The 23046-nt window shown below is 47.8% G+C and overlaps 1 protein-coding gene across 13 annotated transcripts in view; it reads right to left on the reverse strand.

Annotated features, from left to right (window-relative positions):
- POR (cytochrome p450 oxidoreductase) overlaps positions 1-23046 on the reverse strand; it is a 61326-nt gene that overhangs the window by 10456 nt on the left and 27824 nt on the right. For 12 of the 13 annotated variants that reach the window (XM_073315679.2, XM_073315673.2, XM_073315674.2 and 9 more), the window contains 7 exons: positions 10887-10935; positions 9829-9957; positions 8358-8507; positions 6187-6311; positions 5111-5200; positions 3984-4082; positions 578-694 (listed from right to left, as the gene is read on the reverse strand). In XM_073315679.2, coding sequence (XP_073171780.1) covers positions 578-694; positions 3984-4082; positions 5111-5200; positions 6187-6311; positions 8358-8507; positions 9829-9957; positions 10887-10935 — 759 coding nt within the window. Of the gene's footprint in view, positions 1-577; positions 695-3983; positions 4083-5110; positions 5201-6186; positions 6312-8357; positions 8508-9828; positions 9958-10886; positions 10936-15464; positions 15527-23046 lie in introns of those variants that run through there. The other variant, XM_073315681.2, reaches the window with a different exon arrangement.

Genomic DNA, 23046 nt, shown 5'->3' on the forward strand with positions numbered 1-23046 from the left:
CAGCTGGGGGTGGCCCTGCCTGTGAGCTTTGCTGGAGGAGGCTTAAGAGCCTGGCTCGGCAAGACAGGGATCAAGGGGGCCCAGGCTGGCAGAAAAAGAGGGGCTCAGTGATATTGTTAGCACCTCAGGTGATATCTCAGGGGGTCCAGCCCATCATAGTGGGATGCCTGAACAGCCCTGTCTGAAGTGAGGCCAGAAAGATGAGTGTACTGATCCCATGATGATGCTCTCTTCTTCTAGCATATTTACTGAAGAAGGAGCCCGAAGACCATTAGACTGCAGCTACAGGGATTCCTCAACTGTGACCGACACATACAGCCACCTCTGGGGTGGAACACGGCAGCCGTTCTGTGACTAAACAACACAGTATTTAAAACAGGAGGAAATAACTGCAAGGAGAAAAATAAAAATTGGTCAAAGTTATCCTGATCCAAAACCACAAAGGAACCTTGGTGCCAGAAAACACAATAGTGAGACTCCAATCTAAGCTCTGGGAGGAGTCAGGCACGTGAATTCCCGAGCTTCACTTATGGTCCCACACCTTGTCCCAGTATAATATCCCCCAGCAGAGGGGTACCTGATTTTGGAGCCAGAGATGTCCAATTCCAAGTGCATGAGGTGCCTCTCTCCGCCCTGGTTCAGCTTTCGGTTCAGGGTAACAGGTGCCAGGAAAGGGTTCTTTGCATCGAACGGGCTGGAGGGAACAGCAAGCACTCCATTTACAACCAGACTTTACAGTATCCTTGTTCTGTGCAACTTAAGGCACGATTAGTTTCACCCCATTGCACGGATCTTTTGGTTCATTTTCTTCCTTTTTCTAATGGAGCTTTTCTTTTTTTTGATAGGTCAGTAGTTGACTTTACACAGAGTAACAGCTGGCTGGCTTGGAGGCATGAAAACATCAATGAATAAGACCTTCCTTTTCCAGGTCCTTCTACTTATGGGTCTCCCCATCTATAAAATGGGGATACCACCTCTTTTGTAAAGTGCTTTGAGATCTACAGATGAAATGCACTATATAAGAGCAAGTATTCATATTACTGTTCCCAGCACAATAGTACCTCAACCTCTGACACCCCCACTCCCCTATATGGCAGGAATACAGTTTATTCCACTTTGCAGCACTTGGTTATAGAAGCTCCCAGGTCACCACCTACAGCCTGACTGCTGACGCATGGGGATGAATGCAGAGCTCCCTGCATTAAGTCTACAAGCAGGTGCCAGGGAGATTACAAATTAGTCTCTTTCCACTTATAATCATAGATGTGATGGCCCAGGAGCTTTTGACAAACTTTAAAACTGTCCATACCAAAATAATAAAACCAAGCAGCAAATCCTTGCCAACAGCACAAAAGTAACCAACCAAAGAGATGAAAGACCCCCAATTCCCTCCCTATCACACCAACCCTCACGTATCTCCCACCTCCCCAAACGTCCAAGGAAAATCGACAGGTTTTGCAGAATGCGGACCCAATCCAAGTTGCTGCAGGTGCTGCTTTAATCAAGGTTACAAAGAAAGGGCTTCAGATCCGGCCCCTAAGTTTGTTCCTGCCAGAGAGAGAGATGCCAGCAGGTAGCACTGAAACTATGGGATGTGTAGATGCAACAGGTATTCAGGAACTAAAATCCTATTTATTTATACACTTTTCTAGAGCACACATCGTCAGAGCACCTCATATGCACTAGCGAATTTAACCCAAATGCCCGGGTGAGATAAGGAAGGATTATAAGAAAGGATCCTCTCTCGTACAGATGGGGAAAACTGAGTGCGGAAGCAATTTCCTCTAAGGCCATCCAGCAAGTGAGTGGCCTGCAATGTGCAGGTAACACTAAATGATCATGATGGTCCCTTCTGACCTTAGAGTCTACGAGTAGCAAAGCCAAGAACAGAACTCCTGATTGCTAATTTAGCGTCTCAAACACAAGTCCATTCAGCCTCTCAAATCTGTACACTGTTAAAACGCCCTGGCTAAAAACGTAGCCTCTAGCGTTTAGAGCAAGTACCAGTTCCCGCCTGCCAGAAAGGGGTTTTTTGTTACAGCCTGTTCGAAGTGTTGCAATTCCCCTGTAGCTCCCAAGAGGGAAAGCAGCTCCTGTGAACCGCTAGGATTTCTCCCTCCAACAGCACTAGGGGAGGGTGTGCAGCGTTTCATGTTCCCAAATGCAGCGCTGCTCGTGAGCCAACCCAAAGGATCATTGCCTAAGGAGAAGAACAGCCACAGTGTCCTTACTGAGAGAATGCAGAGGGTGACCTTGCACCTGGTATCAGAGGACTTTCTGTTGGATCGCAGCTTCGCGGCTTTACAGGGCCAAACCTCTGAAGGTTAACAGACACCGCAGGGAAAATGCAATGGACTTTTCATGGGGTTTTGTCCTTCCAGATTCTGTGCCAAGCGCTGGTTTCTATTATCTGTCTGCAAATTAGTGACGCTGTCCCCACCCTCTCTGGAGCACGTTTCAATAGACATTGCTACATGTGCATGGATCTTCTGAGAGCGTCACATGGTTTTTCCTCACTGGCCTTCTACACTCAAGGGAGCAGAGGGTATTTCACAACACACTGAGTTCAGGAACTGCCATTCCAGAAGGGCAGCTAAGAGAGGGCTATGGCTTGGAAGCTCCTTCCACCCCCTTCATCTATCTATCGTACTTATATGGCCCCTATAACTGTAGCATCTGAGCACATCCCAATCGTTAACGTATTTACCAAACCCCATTAGGGCAGTACTATTATCCCAATTTTAAAGGTGGCAAACTGAGGCTCAGAGAGACTAAGTGACTTGCCCCAGGTCACACACAAAGTCTGTGGCAGAGCAGGAAATTGAACCCTGGTCTCTCAAGTCACAATCTAGTGCCTAACCCACTGCGCCACCCTTCCTCTCTTCTTCCACCCCCCTAAATGAGTTGAAAGTTAGTACAATGCAATCTTGTAAACTGACACAGTATTAGAAGATGCATCAGTGCTCTCTCTCACTAGCCCAAAATGGCTCCCCCTGGTAGCATGAAAAACTAGATCAGATCAGTTGGATCTGAAGAAGCCCTCTACTGGGACATTTACCCCTCCGTCACGCTGCAGTTCAACAGGACTGATTTCATTATCTTTACACCGTCCCTAAGGAACGGGTGTCTAGCCCTGACTATCCGGGCAGAGCTTCCCTTGGCAGCTTGATCCTTATGGTTATTCCTGATACTTAACCCAAGTAATCTTTCTCTTCCTTCTTCTGTCCTACATGAAACTGAGGCCTCTCCCCTGCAGAAGACAGCTGGCTTCCCCCTTAGACTTCCTCACAGGCCTCAACCTTTCATTACAACCACATTTGTGGCTCTGCTCTGACCTCGCCAATGCATTTGTCTCAATGCTTTTTCTTGGAAACTAAATCAGGACTCGGGAATGAGACAGGAGAGAAGAGCGTCCCGAAGTTCTAGGTGAAAGTCAGTAGCAGCATTTCCGTCAGGTCACTGTGGAACACGACTTTTGTTTCTCAATCTCGACTCGGGTATTTTACAGCCACACATTCAAATAGTGGGGTTTAATCTGCAAAATATGCCCACGCAGACAATGTAATGCAGGCAGAATAAGCCTTTGCACATGGGTTTTGTATATACAATGGCATGGCCATGCAGGAACAACTTAATTCCTAGTGTGGCCTTAAACAGCACTGGCTAAATTCAAAAGCCGAAGTCTACAACAGCATGTCTAATATAGCTGACTTTTCATCACCATTGTATTAGTCCTCATTATCCAGGTGGCACCTAGAGGCCCCAGTCAGAGTCCCACTGTGTTACGTACTGTACACACCTAATACAAGAGACTGCCCCGAAGAGTTTATGGTCTAAGCACTGGCGGGGATTTTAGGAGGCCATGGTAGGGAAATGACAACTTCCAGCAGAGCATTTAATATTAGGCTTTGAAGGACATGCTCCTTGACTTTTCTGCACTGACCACTCTCAGCCAAAGTTACCTGGAATAATCTGGTACTTACGGTTTCTGGCTTTCGTAGCTCTTCAGCCGGCCCATCTCGCCAGTGTAGACCTTGTTCATATTGATGTCTGTGTGGACCACCAGCTCATACTGACGGATGCTGGAGAAAGAGAGAAAGGAGGCAGCTGTGAACCACCAAACACAGCTTGGACAATGTGTTGCATCTGATTTGCTGGGTGTAATCAATAACCCTCTTTTCCCAGTCAAAGTCCCTATGCAGAGAAAGCACTTTTGGAAGTGGTGGGAAGTAGCGGCATGATGGGTTATTTTAGCATTTTAAGCTTCAAAAATGCTGGTCAAAGCTGCTTAGGTCACACATACCACAAGTTTGGAGGTCTCAGTCTAATGGCCTAGAGACCACAGGCCTCATCACAAAAAACACTTAGTAATTTGGCACAACCCTCAGCTTACTCAGAAGAGATCAGGGCCAGAGCTACATGGGGAAGCTTCCAAAGGAAAAACAATGTTCACTAAGTGCTGATATTTGCTGAACGCTTTACGACTGATTGGAAAACGATCTTTGCGGGACTTTGCTCCCAAGCTGTTAATCGACACAAAATTCATCAGCTTTAGGCTGTCAGACAAACGGTCCCCATTTATGAACTATAGTTTATGAACTACAGGGAGAGAGATGGTTCTAGACTGCATTCACTCAGTATTCAGCGTGACATGTTGGTGCCCAGGCTCGCTTTGGCAGATGATTTAAGTATTTTATCAGAGCACGATAAATGGGGTAGGGCAGCGCCTGGAAGATGGCCTAGTGAGACATAAGAGGGAGACCAGAGAAACAGCAGCAGCATCACTGGACTCATCACCAGGTTGACAACTATTTATAAAGAGTTTTGTGCCATGGAGAAGTGAACTCAACAAATGGAGCCAAAAAAGTTCTGATCTGGAGTCACTTAGCCCAGGACGTAGGGATGTTTGGACTGGACCCTCTTTCATTTACAAGGGTGAATCTACTTAAGGTTTCTCGCTAATTTTAAGTCTCAATGGGGTGAGTCTTTGCTCTTTGAAAAGCAGACACCAGCTCAGGCCTGGATGGGGATTGGATGCCAAAATGCCACTTTTCACTTGGGATTTCTGCAAAAAAATCCATGCCGGTATCTCCCCTGCTCCCACACTTACCTGGACTCCTCTCCGGTAGCTTCCACGCCGAAGTGCTCGCACACTGCCGGCCAGAACTGCTCACGCCAAGTGATGAAGTCTTCTTCCAGGCTGTTCAGGGCAGGAGAGAAGTAGCAGTGTCAATGCCATGTCCTGGACAGCCAGCCAGAGGGGTGCTCCGGAAGCAAACTGCAGGGTGAGGCCCCAATGCAATATCTCCTCCCATACCCCGTACACCCCTCCGTACCTGCCCTCCTCTAGTTCACGCACCAAACAACTAATTTTAGCTGGACCCTAGGATGACGAATTCACATTCAGACCCGGGCCATGTCTCCACTTGAGCAATATCATCAGTGATTCAGGCAGCAGCCATACAAGAGGGTGCCGGTCAGATACTGGTGAACTCCAGTTCACACAGAAGAATGTACAGCAATGCTTTCTGCACTTCTGGGTTTTTCCTCCAGAGGTTTCCTCTCCACACCTGACCCTCACTAATAAGATCAGAAGCCCAGGTGGGGAGTCTGCAGGCAGCATTACCTAGAAAGATCAGTCAAGGTTTCGGGAGGCCTTTATTTTATTGAACAGGTTTAACTTCAGACTGAGAACACTTAAGGCAAGCTCTGGGCTAATGCACGTTTCCATTTGCTGGGATAATCGCAGGAGTGACTGCACCCGTGCACGTAAAGGCAAATCAAAAGCTACAGTAACCACAGCGTGTCAGGCAGAGACGGACGTGGGGGTTGAGGGAGACACAGAGGGGTCCAGCTAGTTTATACACTTAAAAGCTAAAAAATTTTAGCTACACCCCGCTGCCTCTATGAAAACAGCCAGCTCCTGAGGCACAAGGGATCTGGCAAACGACGTGACTCTGAACCGAACAGCAATCCCACAGGTCTCTGTCCCAGTGAGGACGTAAAGCCCACTTCCCAATTCAACAGACATCCTAGCCCCAGCCAGTCCCTGCTAGGTACATATGCTAGTTAGCAGAACGTTAGCCCCCATACGTTTTATATAGAGACACACACACAATATGGTCTGTTCTTCTGTGCTTGCTCCGAGCCAGCCAATGCTCAAAGCAAACATCCAACTCTACTCACTTCCCATCATCATCTCCCATGCCGAGCTCAAATATCCGTTGGGCTCCAAGCTGCTCCAGCCTCTTGTCCACGTATTTCCCCATCGCGTTGAAGTGCTCGTAAGTCTTGTTGCCCAGCCCAAACACCTGGAAGAGAATGACAGTCAATCAGATGAAGTCAATGCATTAATTCAAAAACCTCACGCCAAAGAGGATGGCTATAAACATATAAAATCTCTATCAAAAGGAGTCGGGGAGCCCATTTGGAGGGCTCTGGCTGGCTAAGGAGGTAGGTTTTCTGTGGCTATAACCTTTCACCACTATTGTAGGTCACTGGTTCAAATTCAACCCAGCTCCACAGTGACCAAAAGCTGTCCCCATCTCCTGGTTACTTGGTGTTCTCTGAAGTGAGCTGGGGGTTTCAGTTCCTGAGGGACAGAACCGTACTAAAAAGCACCCCCAAACTGGCTCCTTTTGAGAAGCCTCAAGAAAGAGGCCCAGCACTGAATGAGCCATGAGTCTGAACTGTCCTCTCCCCCATTATAAATAATCTGAATATCACCACCTTGCTCTTTCATAGCACTTTTCATCAGTAGATTTCAAAAGTGCTTTGCAAAGGTGGTCACTTTACAGATGCAAAAAGAAAAGGAGTACTTGTGGCACCTTAGAGACTAACCAATTTATTTGAGCATGAGCTTTCGTGAGCTACAGCTCACTTCATCGGATGCATGCCGTGGAAACTGTAGCAGACTTTATATATACACAGAGAATATGAAAAAAATACCTCCTCCCACCCCACTGTCCAGCTGGTAATAGCTTATCTAAAGTGATCATCAGGTGGGCCATTTCCAGCACAAATCCAGGTTTTGTCACCCTCCACCCCCCCACACAAATTCACTCTCCTGCTGGTGATAGCCCATCCAAAGTGACAACTCTTTACACAATGTGCATGATAATAAAGTTGGGCCATTTCTTTATTATGGCCCAACTTTATTATCATGCACATTGTGTAAAGAGTTGTCACTTTGGATGGGCTATCACCAGCAGGAGAGTGAATTTGTGGGGGGGGGTGGAGGGTGACAAAACCTGGATTTGTGCTGGAAATGGCCCACCTGATGATCACTTTAGATAAGCTATTACCAGCTGGACAGTGGGGTGGGAGGAGGTATTTTTTCATATTCTCTGTGTATATATAAAGTCTGCTACAGTTTCCACGGCATGCATCCGATGAAGTGAGCTGTAGCTCACGAAAGCTCATGCTCAAATAAATTGGTTAGTCTCTAAGGTGCCACAAGTACTCCTTTTCTTTTTGCGAATACAGACTAACACGGCTGTTACTCTGAAACTTTACAGATGGGGAGACTGAGGTATGTTGCGGGGAAGGGACTCGCCCAAGGTCACCCCACAGGCCAGTCGAGCCAGGGATAGAACCCAGATCTCCTGACTCCCAGTCTGGAGTTCTGTCCACTAGGCCACACTGGTTCAGGCACATGAGTGGGAAAGAGTGAGGGAAGTGGCACCTCTTCTGGGGCCAAACAGAGCTCTTGGCTATACATCTCTCATCAATATCCAGCTCTCTAATCTACCATCCCTTCCATTCCATTGTCAGCGATGGACATCTTTGTACCGTATGTTATACCCCCACTGGGGTGAAACTACCTCATTTGGAGACCAAGCAATGGATTATCTCATGCTTTGCAATTCTGGGTACCACCCAGCCCAGGAAATCTGCAGGGGAGGTAGGTAAGGCAGTTCCATCTCAGCAATTATTAAATTTAAATACAGGAAAGAAATGATATGCTTCTTGGAATGACCTAATTTGCAGGAGAATATCTGGCCTAAGGCTGTCCAATTAGCCTGCTAAACAATAACAGTAGCCTGTAACTTAGTTACAGCCTTCGCATTCAAGTGCATGCTAGACGCCGTCTGCAGCAATATGGACTCAATGATCCTTCATGATGCAGAGGGGAAGGAGGGAGTCATGAGTCATTTTTTAAAGCACACAGAACCATGTTTGCAAACATGCAGCACACAATGGTGAGCCCCTGACATAGACATGCAAGGCATGGATGCAAGGCATGCAAACTGAGATTGCATGCTCACTTGTAAATTCATGTCTGATTTGGGCATATGCATGGGGGACTTTCATGCCTAAATCAGGCATAAGCAGTAACGCAGAGCTGGTTTACTTACTGCAAATTTGAGACCAGTCAGGTCAGTATCAGTCTCCTGCAGCCAGTCATAGAAATCCTGAGCATTGTCTGTGGGATCACCCTCTCCGTACGTAGCCATGCAGAACACAGCCAAGGAATTGTCAATCTCAGAGAGGTGGCTCAGATCAGACTAGAAACAAGGCCAGAGAGATTAAGTTCCTTACATTATGTAACACTTCTCAACTTCAAGGATCCCAGAGCAATCATTGTGAACGTTATTACGGTGGGGGTGGGGGGGGAGAGAGGTTCACATCACCACCACTAAAATGCAACTGCCTCTGGTGTGCAATGTGGCAATTGTCTGGTGTTACTTTGCATTGTTAACCAACAGGATTGCGGCCAGGACACTGCGGTTAACACTCTTACTCTTCAGGAAAGCACCAAGGAATATTCTGAACAGGCTATGAATGGTGAGACCAAATAGCACCTCAGAACCCTTCAGGTTGCCTGGCGACAGATTCCCAGGGTAAAGGTGACCTATCAGGTCACCAGAACCGAGGTGTCCTCTGTGATACAGAGGTGGTGGAACATCTGCAAGGACTTCGGAGCACTGATTCTGGCCCCAGCTGAGAGATTTCTCTCACCCACTGGTTCTAAGAGCATGAGGTCCAATTCCTCTTCGGAGCGAAGGTCCTCTCCGACTCAGATCCCAGAACAAGGTGGCCTCCTACCCAGCCAGGCCTCAGAAGAGGAGCTTCTGGCTCACTTCACTTTGTAAGCAGCTATTATTGTCTATACTCTTCAGCAGCACATCTGACTGGCATGCCGAGGTCACAGAGGTCTCCGTTCAGCTAATGGAGGAGCAGGACCCAGAGCGGGCGAGCTCTCCAGAGGCGGCTAGCTCATTCTTTCCAAACGCCCCGCAACAGCTTCCTGCTTGTTCCCACCCTTTCACTGCCCGGCATGATCTGCCCTGTTCCGCTCCTGCTCTTGGCACAATCGAGCCAAGAACCTGCTTGAAGCCCCAGAGCACACCCAAGCTCGGCGGCTCACGGCCCTGCCCCGGTCCCACTGCCAGAAAGGGAGAAATCCATTGGCCCAATCTCTCCTCCCAGCAGACGGGAAAAGTCTGGCTCTTTGGGGGACCCTAAAAATGGTTGTTTCAGTTCACGATTGCTCCCCTTTTTGGAATAACTCTGTAAAGCAGGTGGTGACCCCCTCCTCGTTCCCACAAGAAGCAGCACATCACTCTCCAGGGGCTAAGGCCCTTGATTTTGCTAGCACTAAATGGTTCAAGGACACATTCCTCATCCCTGTGCCATATCTTACTGGGCCCACAGTTACTTAATAATTGCTGCAAGCAGCCGATGCTAACAGCTCTTCCCCTTCTTTGTTAATTAATAACACATCCCTTCAGCATGCCCGCGGGTCGCAGGCACCACTTACATATCCTTCGCACGCACGGAATTCGATAAGAGTAAAGATGCTGTGTGCAGCGAAGTTTAACTTACCATATCGTACTCCTCAGGGTCCGCTGACATGCCTCGCATGCCGTACCGATGGGCATCTTTGGAAAGGCGGTTGGAAAACTCCTCTGCTGTACCAGTCTGGGAACCATAAAACACCACGATGTTTCGCCCCTGGAAAGACAGAGATGCAGTTACACACGAGTTGCTAATTTGGCCAGTAACTGGAGTTCAGGAGCAAGGAGGGTGTTGTCATGGTTAAAGGAAAGGACCGGGAGTCAGGAGTCCTGGATTCTATTCCTGACTCTGACACAAACTTGGGCAAATCACATCTCTGGGCTTCTCTGCAATACCTACGCACTGGGACTGGGAGGCTAAATTACTGCTCGCACAGTGCTTTGAGATCCACCGTGGACACCCGCAAAAAAAACCTGCTACGTTATTATTCTGTGAGGGGGTTGGGGAGCGATGAACAGTGTGTGATTGGAGAACAGCTCCTTTGAATAGGAACTCCTTCGAGCAGAAACTGGTCATTCTGAGGCGTTTGGAAACTGGTCATTCTGAGGCGTTTGGTAGCCGGTGCTACCACAAATAATGATCAGCCACGGAGTTTAAGGAATCCACCATTTTCCTCCTGACCCCAACCTCACATTACACTTCCCTTTGTTGCTAAGCCCTCACCTGAATTACCTCTCTCTTCAAAGAGGCAGATTTCATCTGTCTAGTACAAAAGGATATCTGCAGAGAAACAGCCCTGATTTCCCACCCTCCTTTTTTTTAATTTGACTAGCCTTCCAGAACTCAGGTACTGCACAAAGATGCTCATTAGTAGCAGGACCGAATCCATCTCCCAGCAGCTCACTGCTGATGCTAGCTAGACAGCTCAGCTGCTAAGCAGCTCCTGCTTCTTTAGCGCTGGAGGGGTCTAGTAACTCACACAAGAAGCTGCCCAGCCTCCCCCCCGGAGTGCCATGAACAGTGGCAGGAATTGGATAGGCAATTCTCTCACCATAGGGAAGGAAGAGGCCTCCATCCCCTCCACACTGGCTAAACAGGAAGAACCTGCTCCTTCACAGCCTCAGAAAAGAGAAAGAAAAACTTACCGTTTTCTTCATCTTCTCAACGAAGCTGGTCTCCCTCACCGAGGATGTTCTGAAAGACAGCAAAGGCCTCCCTTTCAGTTGATGTGTAATCCGAAGAGAGGCAGAATGGGGCAGTCAGAGCGTGGAGCAGGAGCTTGCTACACATGGCTAGGGAAGAGATCCGCTTCACAGAGGCGGGATAAGGCTACAGAGGGGAACAGCCTGGTGAACATGTCCCGCTGCCATTCACAAGGGCCCAGGTGCATTAATAACCCTGAGATCCTACCTACATGGAACCTGGAGCAGGATGGGAGTGATGGAGCAGAGAGGACTTTCCCTCACCACCCTGAGAGATGAGATCAGCCCACTCCAAGAGCACTGGCAGTTGGATGATCCGCAAAGTGACATGTACTGGGGAGACCAATGGGTGGGGAAGAAAGGGGAGGGGAAAGTCAGCCCCAAAAGGAGATGGGCAGTAACTTACACACACACACACACCCCTGTTTCCCCGTCCTAAGCTCCCCACCCTAAAATGCAGACACGACTCAGGATTACAAAACAATCTATTGAATTAGCTGAGCCTTCTGCCCCCTGTGCCTCCCCCAGACTGGGGGACACTGGGCTATGGATTGAGACTGAAACACTTATGTTGGAAGCATAAACCTCTTCAAGGTGGTAGGGCCTGACTACTTCTGTTCCCTCCTTGATCTTCACACGCTAGCGTCACTGGAAACCAAGAACACACAGCGAACAGTGATGCTCCCTCTCTCCCAGACACTGTTCCCCGTCTCGATTATTTTCTTGGTTTAATTGCCCTAGCTACTGAGATTACATCACTGCTTTATGAATCCATGGGTACACCCTCGCCTTGAGCAATGGTGCTTCCACTTTGGCCACAAGAGACAGACTGAGAAGGACAGCAGAAATAATCGGTCACTGGGGTTGGGGCGCCCATGGGAGTCAGGTGCCTAACTCACTTTGGCACTTTCATAAATCCCTCTGGGCGCCCAGCTGCGTCTTCAAGCACCTAAATCCCTTTGTAACTCTAGCCCAAGGACTATTTAATCTAGAAAGCAGAGCTCGGATAGACGTCTGTAAACACAGCAAGTTGCACAGAGACGTTCAAAATCGAATGCTTTTGTTTAACCAGCCCCAGAAGGCACTCAGTGAAGTCACACAAAGGAAACAATCGAAATGCTTTTATGCAACATTAACCACTGAACTCACTGCAACAGGAAGAAAGAGCTCAAGTGGAGAAAGAATTAAAAAAACAACAACAATTAATCATCTATATGAATAAAAGCAGCATCTGCACTTAAGCTAGCGAGGATACAGACTAGAAGGGGTTGCTACTCCTCATGCTTCTAAGTCCAGATCCACACTACCAACTTTGGATGGCCTACCCAGATCAGTCAGAGGTGTGATAGGGAGACATCCCTGACAGAGACAGCTGTGCTGGCCAAACCCTACAGAGCAGACAGTTCTATCGATCACACTGTACTTTTGCTAGCATAGCTTGCTTTACTCAGCAAGGATGGGGGCCTGGGATAACTGTACCAGCAAAGCGCGCCTAGTATAGACCTGGCGTGAGTAAAAGCTGATCTCCAGTCTGGGATTGGGAATAAGCTCTCCTTCTCCCACCGGCGCTGCACCGGTGGGCGGCAGGCGATGACCACTGCTAGAGATATGCTACCAGACTAGATGTGCAATTATTCTCTTCTGGTTTGGCAGTCCCTACGTTCAGGAAGCCTCGAGGACCCCGGCTGGTCAGTCGCAGGGCTTCTTCATCTCAAAATCCAGCCAACAAGCTGAACAGACATTTCAGTTTGCACAGCTCCCCGGAACTCCCGCCCCGTCTCGGGCAAACCTCAACGTGACGCAAGCTCGGAACCTTGCAGCTCAACACAGACCTCCAGTTCAGATGGATTTCCACCCAAGTCCCTTCAAACGTCCTTTCCCACCTCTTGGCTGAAATGATCTGTTCTGAGATTCATTATCCTACGGGGTTCTCATGACTGCCCCACACCGACATCCCCTTGCCGGCGCAATCCATGGGGCAGGGCTGAGGAGAACACAGGACAAGAGAAGGGAAGGATGAACTTCTTGCTTCTCTCCAGAGACAGTAAAGGGATGCTCTTTCATCCGCTTAGCATGAGAACAGAGTACATTTTAAACACATCTGACTCAGAAAGCAGGCACATCGGCCCGTAGGCGCAGCTGCCCCTCATTACAAAGCTTCTGGGACAAGCCTGTGTCCTGTGGTTACCGCTTGAGCTGGGGACTGGATGTGAAGGAACACGGCTGCTCTGCTCACAGAACGAACCAGCGGGTATGTGTATGCTGTGATAAAAAAACCCACAGCACCAAGTGTCAGAGCCTGGGTCAGATGATTTCGGCTCGCAGGGCCAAATGGCTACATTGCAATTTTATAGTCCTGCAGCCCAAGTCAGCTGACCCGAGCCAGCTGCGGGTCTTTCGTCACAGTGTAGATGCATCCAAAGAAGCAAACACCTGGAGATCTCCTTGGAACAGAGCTGTGCTTCTGGAGAGACTGATTACTGATCAGAGCTACCAAAAGTCCCTTGCAAGCAGGTTGCTGCCATCTGAGGGCTAAAGTCTCCTCTCAGGCCTTGTCTACACAGGGATTTCAGCCACTGATGCAGGCCTCTGGTATAGACACAATTTATACTAGCATAGTCCAATTTGTATCAGTGCAGCTTGCTCCACTTTGAAACAGGGACAAACTCCGCCAGTCTAAATTGTGTCTACACTAGGGTCATTAGTGGCTAGAAAGACAGTATACACAAGGTCTCAGTCACACCAGTGCAACTGCACTGGTCTCACAAGGGTGACACTGGTGAAAGCGACCCAGATGACTCTGGAACTGAATAGAAATAAACTATATGAGACTGTGATCCGGTCCTGGGAACCCCAGGAGAGGTGGCGGCTTTCTCACTATAGTCTTTTCCCAGACAGAAGGATGAGTGCCAGCCGTTTGCTCACTCTCATTCACCACATGGGGCTTTAGCAGCACGCAGGAAGCAAGGAGCATGGGACGCGTTCCCATTTCCCTTTCACGGTGGAAGAATGCGAGGCTGGGTCTCCCGTGGGAAGAGAGCCGCCTCTGGGCAAAAACAAGAGGCTCTGGCTTCTGATCGTGTGAGAATGTGCAGAGTTCGCTAACAGTTTCCTAACCCGTGCAGCCCCAAAGGAGGGATCCCAGAGAATGTGTCTGAGCACATCCCCAGCACAAAGAGGGCTTTAAATAAATCTCTCTCCAGGCCTTCTCTCCCCACCCCAAAATAATGAACTGCTACAGCTCCCCTCACTAGGCTCTGACTGGACCCTGTTCTCTTTGCAAGAAATAAGTCCCTTGCAGCTACAGGTTAGGTGTCAGGGGAGAGAGAACTGTGCAAGGAGGTCTAACTGATTAGAAGAAACCAGCATCAGACAATGATAGATCCACGTAGACATTGTAACTTACACAGCAGCTGTACTAGACCAATTTTAAGGGAAAGCCATCAGGGGATTAGGTTGTTAGAAGCAGTTACACAACTTAAAACCAAAAGAAAATATGTTTCCATACACAGTATGTAGAGTGTGTATCTTATTTAGATACACACTCATCTAGCGTTTAGCTATTGTGGTGATGGGCGCTCCATAAACACCAAACAAATTAAAGACAACAGGTTTTGGTTTTTACAACCCACTGCAGCACCCTGATAGACCATGAGAACCTGAATGTGAAAATGAACAGAAATGGATGATAAAAGCCATACCAGAAGTCTATTTTCATTGCCCCAAAAGGAGAGCGAACCAAAACAGTAAACCTAAGGGGTGAAAAGTACCGTCAATATGTACAATGCTCTTTTATTTCTAATAGTCTACGGTATAGCTTGTACCACAAGTGAGAAACAAGGCAGAGGGAGGGGGTGTTAACTTAACCTACATCTTTAAAATATACAACTATACAGACTATGCTTCTCTCACTCTTCCTACCAACATCCAAGAATGCAGAGAGCCTCCTTCAGACTCTGTCTCTTGTTCGAGTTTAAAGCCAACAGTTCAAAAGAGAGAAATGCCAACGCAGCCCGATGAGGGTCTGGAAGTCTCCAGATCATAACCATCCACATCCCAAACTCCCAAGGCAGCAGCCTCCCAGCAGAGCGGTCTTGTTTAGTTACCAACTTGCAGAGCTCGCACTAAGATTAAGCAATTGCTTAGGGCCTGGAGCAGCTCAAGAGGTCCCCCTATTATTAGTATGTATTGTGTGGGGGGGCCCCCAAAAATATTCCTCCTTAGGACCCCCAATGGCACTAACTTGTACGTATTTTTCAGCACAAGATCCTAGGTCCAGATGTCGCTCTGAGTCAGAAAAAAAACAGAAACTGCCCTGTACACCCTCCGTCCCACTGGACAGAGAGCAGTCTCTTGTACTTCTCAGTCTGAGTAGCAGTTTAGGCAGAACCTCCTTTCCTCTTCTCTTCCTGCCCTCAGAGTTCAGCAGGGAGATCAATACACAATTACATGTAGCTCTTGAGAGAGACGCGGTCCTGGGATTAAGATCTACAGATTGCTTGATCGGGAAGATTGACTCACCTCCCCAGAGTCAGGTCCTCTTGCGGTACCGAGTACAGACATCCCATGGTTAGGGTGGAAAAAAGGCAAAACGAAAAGAATCCCAGAGCTTTTGTATCCGTCCGAGAAGGGAGAGATTTTAACTTAGCTGTTGAAAAATGTGCACACAGGCCTTTCCATTCTGCACCTCTCGGAGCTTAAAGCCAAATCGCCAGTTTCCTTTTGTTCCGGAGAACGGAGCCTGCATGCCAAGTCCCTACACAGGTCATGGTTGGAGCAGTTCAGTTCGCTAGGATTCTCGCCGGACGCTTTGAAAGTTACCGAGCAGATCCACACAACCCTGAGAAACTGCAACATCTGGCAGCAGTGGCAGAAAGGAATTAGGAGTCGAGAATGAAACCTCCCATGATTCTTTGCAGCACACTCTTCCCCCCACCGCCAACTTCCCTGCTTCTGTATGGAAGGGGGGGATAAAACTCCCTCCCCTGTACCCTTGTTACCTCAGCAACAGTTTATATCATAGCCGCTTTTTTCATTTTTTTTTTTTTTTTTTTTTTTAAAGGAAACCATGTAGGTTGAATGAAGCGATTCCAGACACCAGAGAGGCGGCGCTGAATGTTACTATGTTAGTGCCATCCATTAGGAAGAAAGGCTGTATTGATCATTGCGAGTTTGTTCCCTTTGGGGTCATATTAAATTAAATTAGAGATGGTCTCGCTCCCTCTCACCCCCCGCCCCTAATAAGTTAACTAATCAAGCTGAGAAACTGGAACAATTCCTAAAACTAGGAAGCCCTTTAAATACAGGGAATGAATCTCTTTAACATTTGAGGATACAGATAAGCCAGTTTCCGTCCCAAATAATGCTGCAGGATAGATGGAAAATAATTACATACCAGCTAACATGTCTCAGCATAGTCTCCATCTAACAAATACCACAGCAGAGAAACAGGAATGCACTAGGGTATGGCGAGAAATCTAAGATCACGAAAAACACATACACTGCCTTGCAAAGAGCTAGCTGCCCAATAATTCCACCCAAAGGCAAGTTGCATACTCACTGGTCCATGAGACTATGGAGATCAAAGGGACATTCCTCTCTAATGACATCTGCAGAGCAGACGCTCTAAAAATGCTACCCTAACGGTTTCAATTAAGTCTTTGAATGGTCAAAATGCAAGCACACTTCTCTAGGTTTCAATGTGCTCGCCTGCCATGAATGGCCAATTATGCTGTGTATTTATACACAGTCTTTTGTACAAAGGTCTCAAGCATTTTACAAACATTAAGCCTCACATCCCATCCTGTGAGGAAATGACCTCCATTCTGCAGAGGGAAAGCTGAGGCATAGAGGAGTCAAGTGACTTGCCCAAATCAAAACAGAAAGTCAGCGACTGAGCTATGGAATAGGCCCAAGGAGTCCTGATTTCTGTTTCTGTGCCCTAGCCGTGACAGAATGCTGCCATTCCTACTGTGGCAGATCGCATGTATTGCTGGATGCTCTCCATCCGCTTCAGACTGTCCAGAACAGGATCTTTGGCTCAAGCTCCGTTTCCCTAGTAACCATAATAATCTCAACCGTGTCAGAAACACAGTTGTACAGTAGACTCCCACCACACATGATGCAAGGCACCATCACATCCTCTTCTGCATTATCAAATCAAGAGAACATTTTCCATCTAAGAGCAATCTAAACATCCCAGCAGCAGCTCATACTAAATAAATCCTTCTGTGAAGTAACAGTGCACAGACACCTCCAGTCTCCCTCCCAGCTCTTGGTTCCGCTGTTCAGTTTGTTTTGCATGGAGATCTGGGCAGGCTGTAACCTCTAGCCCAATGCAATTAGGGAAGAGCCTTGATTTGCAGCATTTTCTCCAGTAGGGCATCTAGGGATTATCCCCTTTGCAATCTGGAGAACTACTCAAATTCTTCACTTACTGAAAACTACATCTCCATTTGGGATTTAATCCACCTCTCGAGTAGCAGCAGTTTCATATCCAGGATGTCTTTTGGACTAATCTATCAACAGTTCTCTCCTTTCACGGGCAGAGGTGAGGTCCTTTTATCTGGCCTTTTCCATCCATTGTGGCAACGATTCAATTCCATCCCGTGAGTTTAGGCTACAAACTAAATTGCTCCATAATCAGCATAGACAGACACTGAGCCAGCAACCTGACTCGATGCTCACTGCCCTGACGCAGGCGGTGGATGCTGAGCAAATAGCTAATACCCACGAAGACGACAGGCAACTGGTGGTTCTTCTCTGTAAATGGGCACAGCCCTGTTGTGAGTGTCTAGTGCCAGTGAAGGAGCATATTAGTAAGTGCCATGTGAATCAAAGCATCGTGAAGAAATCTGCCAAGGGATGCAACCAATATAATGTGCCTACACTGATTTTTCATGACTTTAAAAAACAAATGCACGGCACTGCTGTAGTTACAGGTTGAACTGAGAGAGGTAGGAAACAAACAGCAGCTTTATACCGTGATAGGACAAACGTGCCCACAACGGTCTGAGGAGTGGTATTAACACAATGCAACCTGGGAAGGCTTCTGCCAGCCATGAGGGAGGAAAATCACAGCACTGAATAAAACCAACACACTGTAACAATAAAGGTCTGGGCTTAAGTCATTGGTAGCTTCAGGCAAAAGCCAACTGCCCATGTGGGCCTGATTCCCAGAGGCACTGAACAATTGCAGCTTGAGCTGAAATCCAAGTGAGTTGAGGGTGCTGAGCATTTACTAGGATCAGGCCTTCTGAGTCCTGCCTGGTTAATATACCCAGCTGAGACTGGCTGACTAGTCAATCCATTCTCAGGGTCAGGGTAACCCATCAAGAGGGCTAGGCTAGCTGCCAGATCTTGAAGCCAGAGTTAGTAGTAACTGATAGACTGATTCTGCAATGCACCGATTTTGCATATTTATCAAGTAGGAAACCCTACCCTGGGCTAGAGGATGGGAGGGAAGTAAATCCACAGATAAAACAGCCTCACTCATTCGTTTCCCTCCAGATTCCAACTATCCTAAAAATGTAGCTACAATCACAATCCCAGGGCCCCAATCCAGCTGCAGCCTCTAGTTTTGCCTTTGGTGGCAGGCACGCAGCTTCTGGTGTCACTGGCTTACGGCTCGGGCAATTGGTAAAGCCTCCAAGCAATTTGCTAACATGACTTATGTAGCCTCAGCCTGTCACTGCAGCAGAGCTGACTCTGGATTGCACGGGAAGAAGCCATTTCGAGGCTCATTTCCCATCCCCCTTTAATATCAAAACAGATAAGACTTAGGGTGTGTTACCGAAGTCGCAACATGTAATTGTGCCAGACACACCAGTGACAGAGCAACCTTGCAAGCTGCCTTCATTCAGCTGTTGGAAACGGGCAATGTCCCAGTGGGCAGGAGATGTTCACACTTCAAGGGAAAACAGGAGGTACTGCTCTTCCACAGCTCCTAATGGACCCCCCCAACCCCCCAGTGAAGCAGAAGTGCAGCCGCACAAGGACGACAGCATAGTACGTACAGTGCAAAGCTGCTAGAACTAGAATAAGTGACAGTGCAGGATAAAGGGGTGAAAACCCCCTGAACCAACTCACACTGGCCCCAAACCTCTACCACATTCTAAGCTAAAAGCCCATACGCCTTGCTCAGGTTTAGCGGGGAAGAGAACAGAATGTGTGTGGCTGGATGCTTCCACCATACAAAGCAGCACAGACAGGCCCAGTGTTCAGTGCAGAATGGATGGCCTGTTCCGCTGGGAGACACAGAAGGGCTGCTAGGACATGAGCTCCTCTCATCTCAAAAAGAACAGGAGTACTTGTGGCAATTCATCAGATGCATAGAATGGAACATATAGTAAGATACACACACACACACACACACACACACACACACAGAAGGTGGAAGTTGCCATACAAACTGGAAGAGGCTAATTAATTAAGGTGAGCTATTATACGCAAAACAATAAATGGACACAAATCTGATATCAGGAATCATAACATTCAAAAACCGTTAGGAGAACACGTCAACCTCTCTGGCCAGTAAAAGACTTAAGGGTGGCAATTTTGCAACAGAAAAGCTTCAAAAACAGACTCCAACGAGAAACTGCTGAGCTTGAATTAATATGCAAACTAGATACCATTAACTTGGGTTTGAATAGAGACTGGGAGTGGCTGGGTCATTACACATATTGAATCGATTTCCCCATGTTAAGTATCCTCACACCTCCTTGTCAGCTGTCAAAATGGGCCATCTTGATTATCACTACAAAAGTGTTTTTTTTCTCCTGCTGATAATAGTTCATCTTAATTAATTAGCCACTTACAGTTTGTATGGCAGCTTCCACCTTCTCTGTGTGTGTGTGTGTGTGTATATATCTTCTTACTATATGTTCCATTCTATGCATCCAATGAAGTGAGCTGTAGCCCACGAAAGCTTATGCTGTAATAAATTTGTTAAACTTTAAGGTGCCACAAGTACTCCTGTTCTTTTTGCGGATACAGACTAACACAGCTGCTACTCTAAAACCTCTCATCTCAAACACAGTCCTGATGAGATCTGGAGCTGGATTCTCCCCAGCCTTGCAACGAGTGTAATCACAAACACCTGTGCAAAGTGAGTGTGAAAAGGTGTCACCCAGACAGCAGTATTTTACCCAGATGTAAATGACTACACAAGGTACAGGATGGGGGTGAGGAAATCAAGCCCTACAAAATGGCCAGTGGCTCTCAGCCCCAGAAAAGAGTTGGCCAATGTCACAAAAACAAATAAAAAAGCCTCACAATGCCAGCAGTCTCTGCTTATGGGTGATACAGAAGCTCAGGATGGAGACTCAATGGTAGATCTATGGTGCCTGCCTGCACTAACCACCGCCCAAATGAGTGTTTCACTCCTTCATTTTCATAAGCACCAAATCATCTTCTCAAAACAAAAATATAAAACTATGGGCAACAAGACTCCTGCAGATAAAAGGGAGGGGGCTTTGGGACACTCCTTCCAGCCAAGGGGCCATGGTCTTACAGTTAAATCCTTAATACAGGGCCAAGCTATCTGAGAGACCATCACAGCCCTATGTCTTATTGCAGTGCCTGAGATGAATCCGGTGAATACTGCTGGCCATCCCATGCTATGCAACAGAGGATGGGAGACAGGGTTTTCTCCTATGACCCCGGCATGCCTTCTTCCTTCAACACACATCAAATGAGAAGCGCCAGAGACTCCGTGAAGTCCTTTAGGGATGTTGCTAATTGCTACCGATTTTACATGGAAGGTGGTCACATACTGGGGTGACAGGCAGCCGCGAACAGCCCAAAGAGAGCTAGATGGATCTCAGGGTTCCTCTATGGCATGTTCCTCTGCAAGGTGCAGGATCGTCTCCTTTGAAGCGCTGTGTGATTCACATTCACAAGAGCTGTCCCTGGGAGTTTTAGCAGATGATGGGACAGGAATCTAATTCAGTGTCCCAGTTTGCGGGAGTCTGGCAATACCATTCCCCTAGCTACCCCAGCTCCCATCATGAGAGATCGGTTCTTATTAAACTCCCCAGAGATGAAGGCTGGAGCAGATAAATACACCAAGGGTGACCAGATAGCTAGTGTGAACAATTGAGCCAGGGTGACTGTGAGTGTGAGTAATGGGCCTATATAAGACAAAGCCCCGAATATCAGGCCTGTCCCTATAAAAATGGGGACATCTGGTCACCCTACATACCCCATTCACAAGCAAGCCCATTGTGGGGGGAGGGATGCTTGAATGGTCCAAGGAAACTCACAGGTTACAACTGAAGTTAGGACAGATGACAATTAGTGAACAACGACCATGCATAGTACCAGCTGCTTCTCTCTCTCTCACACACACACACGCACAACCACCTCTCTGCCCCATACAGTGACTTCATTGCAAGATGCTTGCGAACAACGTGGGCTCCTCCCTTTAAACTTCTAGCCAGGGCGCGAACTTTCCTCTTCCTGGTGAGATCCATTTTCCTATGGCTTATCTGAAGCCATGCTGTTTCCTCTCTGTTAGTATGTGACATTTCGCCCCGGGGATTTCACAACCCACCTCACTCCTGGCCTCTCTTCTGCGCAGAGACTCAGGGCTGGTCTATGCTGCAGCACTGAAGTGCCGTGATGTAACTCCCCTGTGCAGATGCTGCGGGCACGAACTGAAAGGTTTCTATTCCATGTTACCATCGTCCTCTTCAGACAGGATTACATTAATGAGAACTAGAAACCTTTCAGTTCATGCCCGCAGCATCCACATGGGGGAGTTACAGCAAAGCAACTGCAGGGCACAGCCTCAGTTACGCCTAACACTGGGGCCAGATTAAAGCAGTGGCTGAAGAGAGATTACAATGAAACCCAATGCCCTCGTTTTCACTTGTGACCCACAACAGAGCACAGGAGTGAAACACCAGCCTCGCCCGGACCCCCTGTCCTTCAGTTAACTCACTCTGCAGCAGATCCAGGAGTTTGGGAAAGATAAACGGAGACAAACATTCATTTCTAGTGCCTAAATCAAAGTTGGTGTTACATTCACAGTAACAGAAGCATGGCACCCTTGCTGAAATTCACCTCTGTGCAGAGGGCCAACGCAAGGCATCTGTGGACCAGTTAAGCCTTGTGTCAAGGGTGCTCATTTGACCATGCTATGGACACTTCTTTCCACAGGCATTCTGCGATAAACCGTAATTCTTGCAGTAGTGAAAGGATACTTCAAAGTAAAAGACACTAGTAATCACCAGCACGGGGCCTAAATTAAGTGGTGCGCAGTGGACAAACAGAGAAACCCATTCCACCGAAAATACTAATGCACCATCACATCTGAGACAGTAACACCATCTGAAGGCAGGAAACTGGGCAGAAATCAAGATCCAGTCTCCTTGTCTGTATGCATTCTGTGACCACATGACAGACCCTACCAGAATACTGGGGACCTGCAATTTAGAAATTATTTGCAAGGTAAATATTTTGTATTTCACAAATAAGGTGAAATTCATTCCAAAACAAAGGCCAATTCACCAAAGCCACTCTTACGAAAAGGTCTTGGTACTCCCTGTAGTCATCTTGGACCAGGGAAGCGTCTCTCGGAGCTACAGTCTCAGCAGGTGAGGACGAACGCAAAGGAGGCTGAGGCTGATCCTCCTGCAGTGTAGCGGGTGGATGTTCCAAAGCTTGCAGGCCTTGAGCGTTTTGCTCGGTACTGAAAACATCCTCCTGGGACTCCTCATGGAGCGTGGTAGGAGATCTAAGAGACTGAGGAACCAGGGAGGATCTGGAAACTAAAAACATGCTCCATGGCTTCCAGTAGGGCCACTGGTACAGCACAGGACCCCAACCATGAGTAAGGTTTCCTTTCTCTGGAGTGTCTCTGTATCTCCGGTGGGCACCTCCCTTGACGGAGGAGAGGAGCGCGGTCATCTGTCTCAAGAGCAAGGGGCATAAAAGCCTACCTCAGGCTCCGAGCAAGACCCTGAGTCAGCCCATCAGAGTGGTGCCATACCAAGCGGTCCCGAGGTCGAGGTGCACTGTTCTGGAGCTATTGGCACATAGCTCTGAGATATCCAAGTAGGTTTATCCCAGGACTGCACTGCTTGAGAAAACGCCAGATGGT

This window comes from Lepidochelys kempii, chromosome 17, assembly GCF_965140285.1.
Source record: "Lepidochelys kempii isolate rLepKem1 chromosome 17, rLepKem1.hap1, whole genome shotgun sequence".
Taxonomy (NCBI): domain Eukaryota; kingdom Metazoa; phylum Chordata; order Testudines; family Cheloniidae; genus Lepidochelys; species Lepidochelys kempii.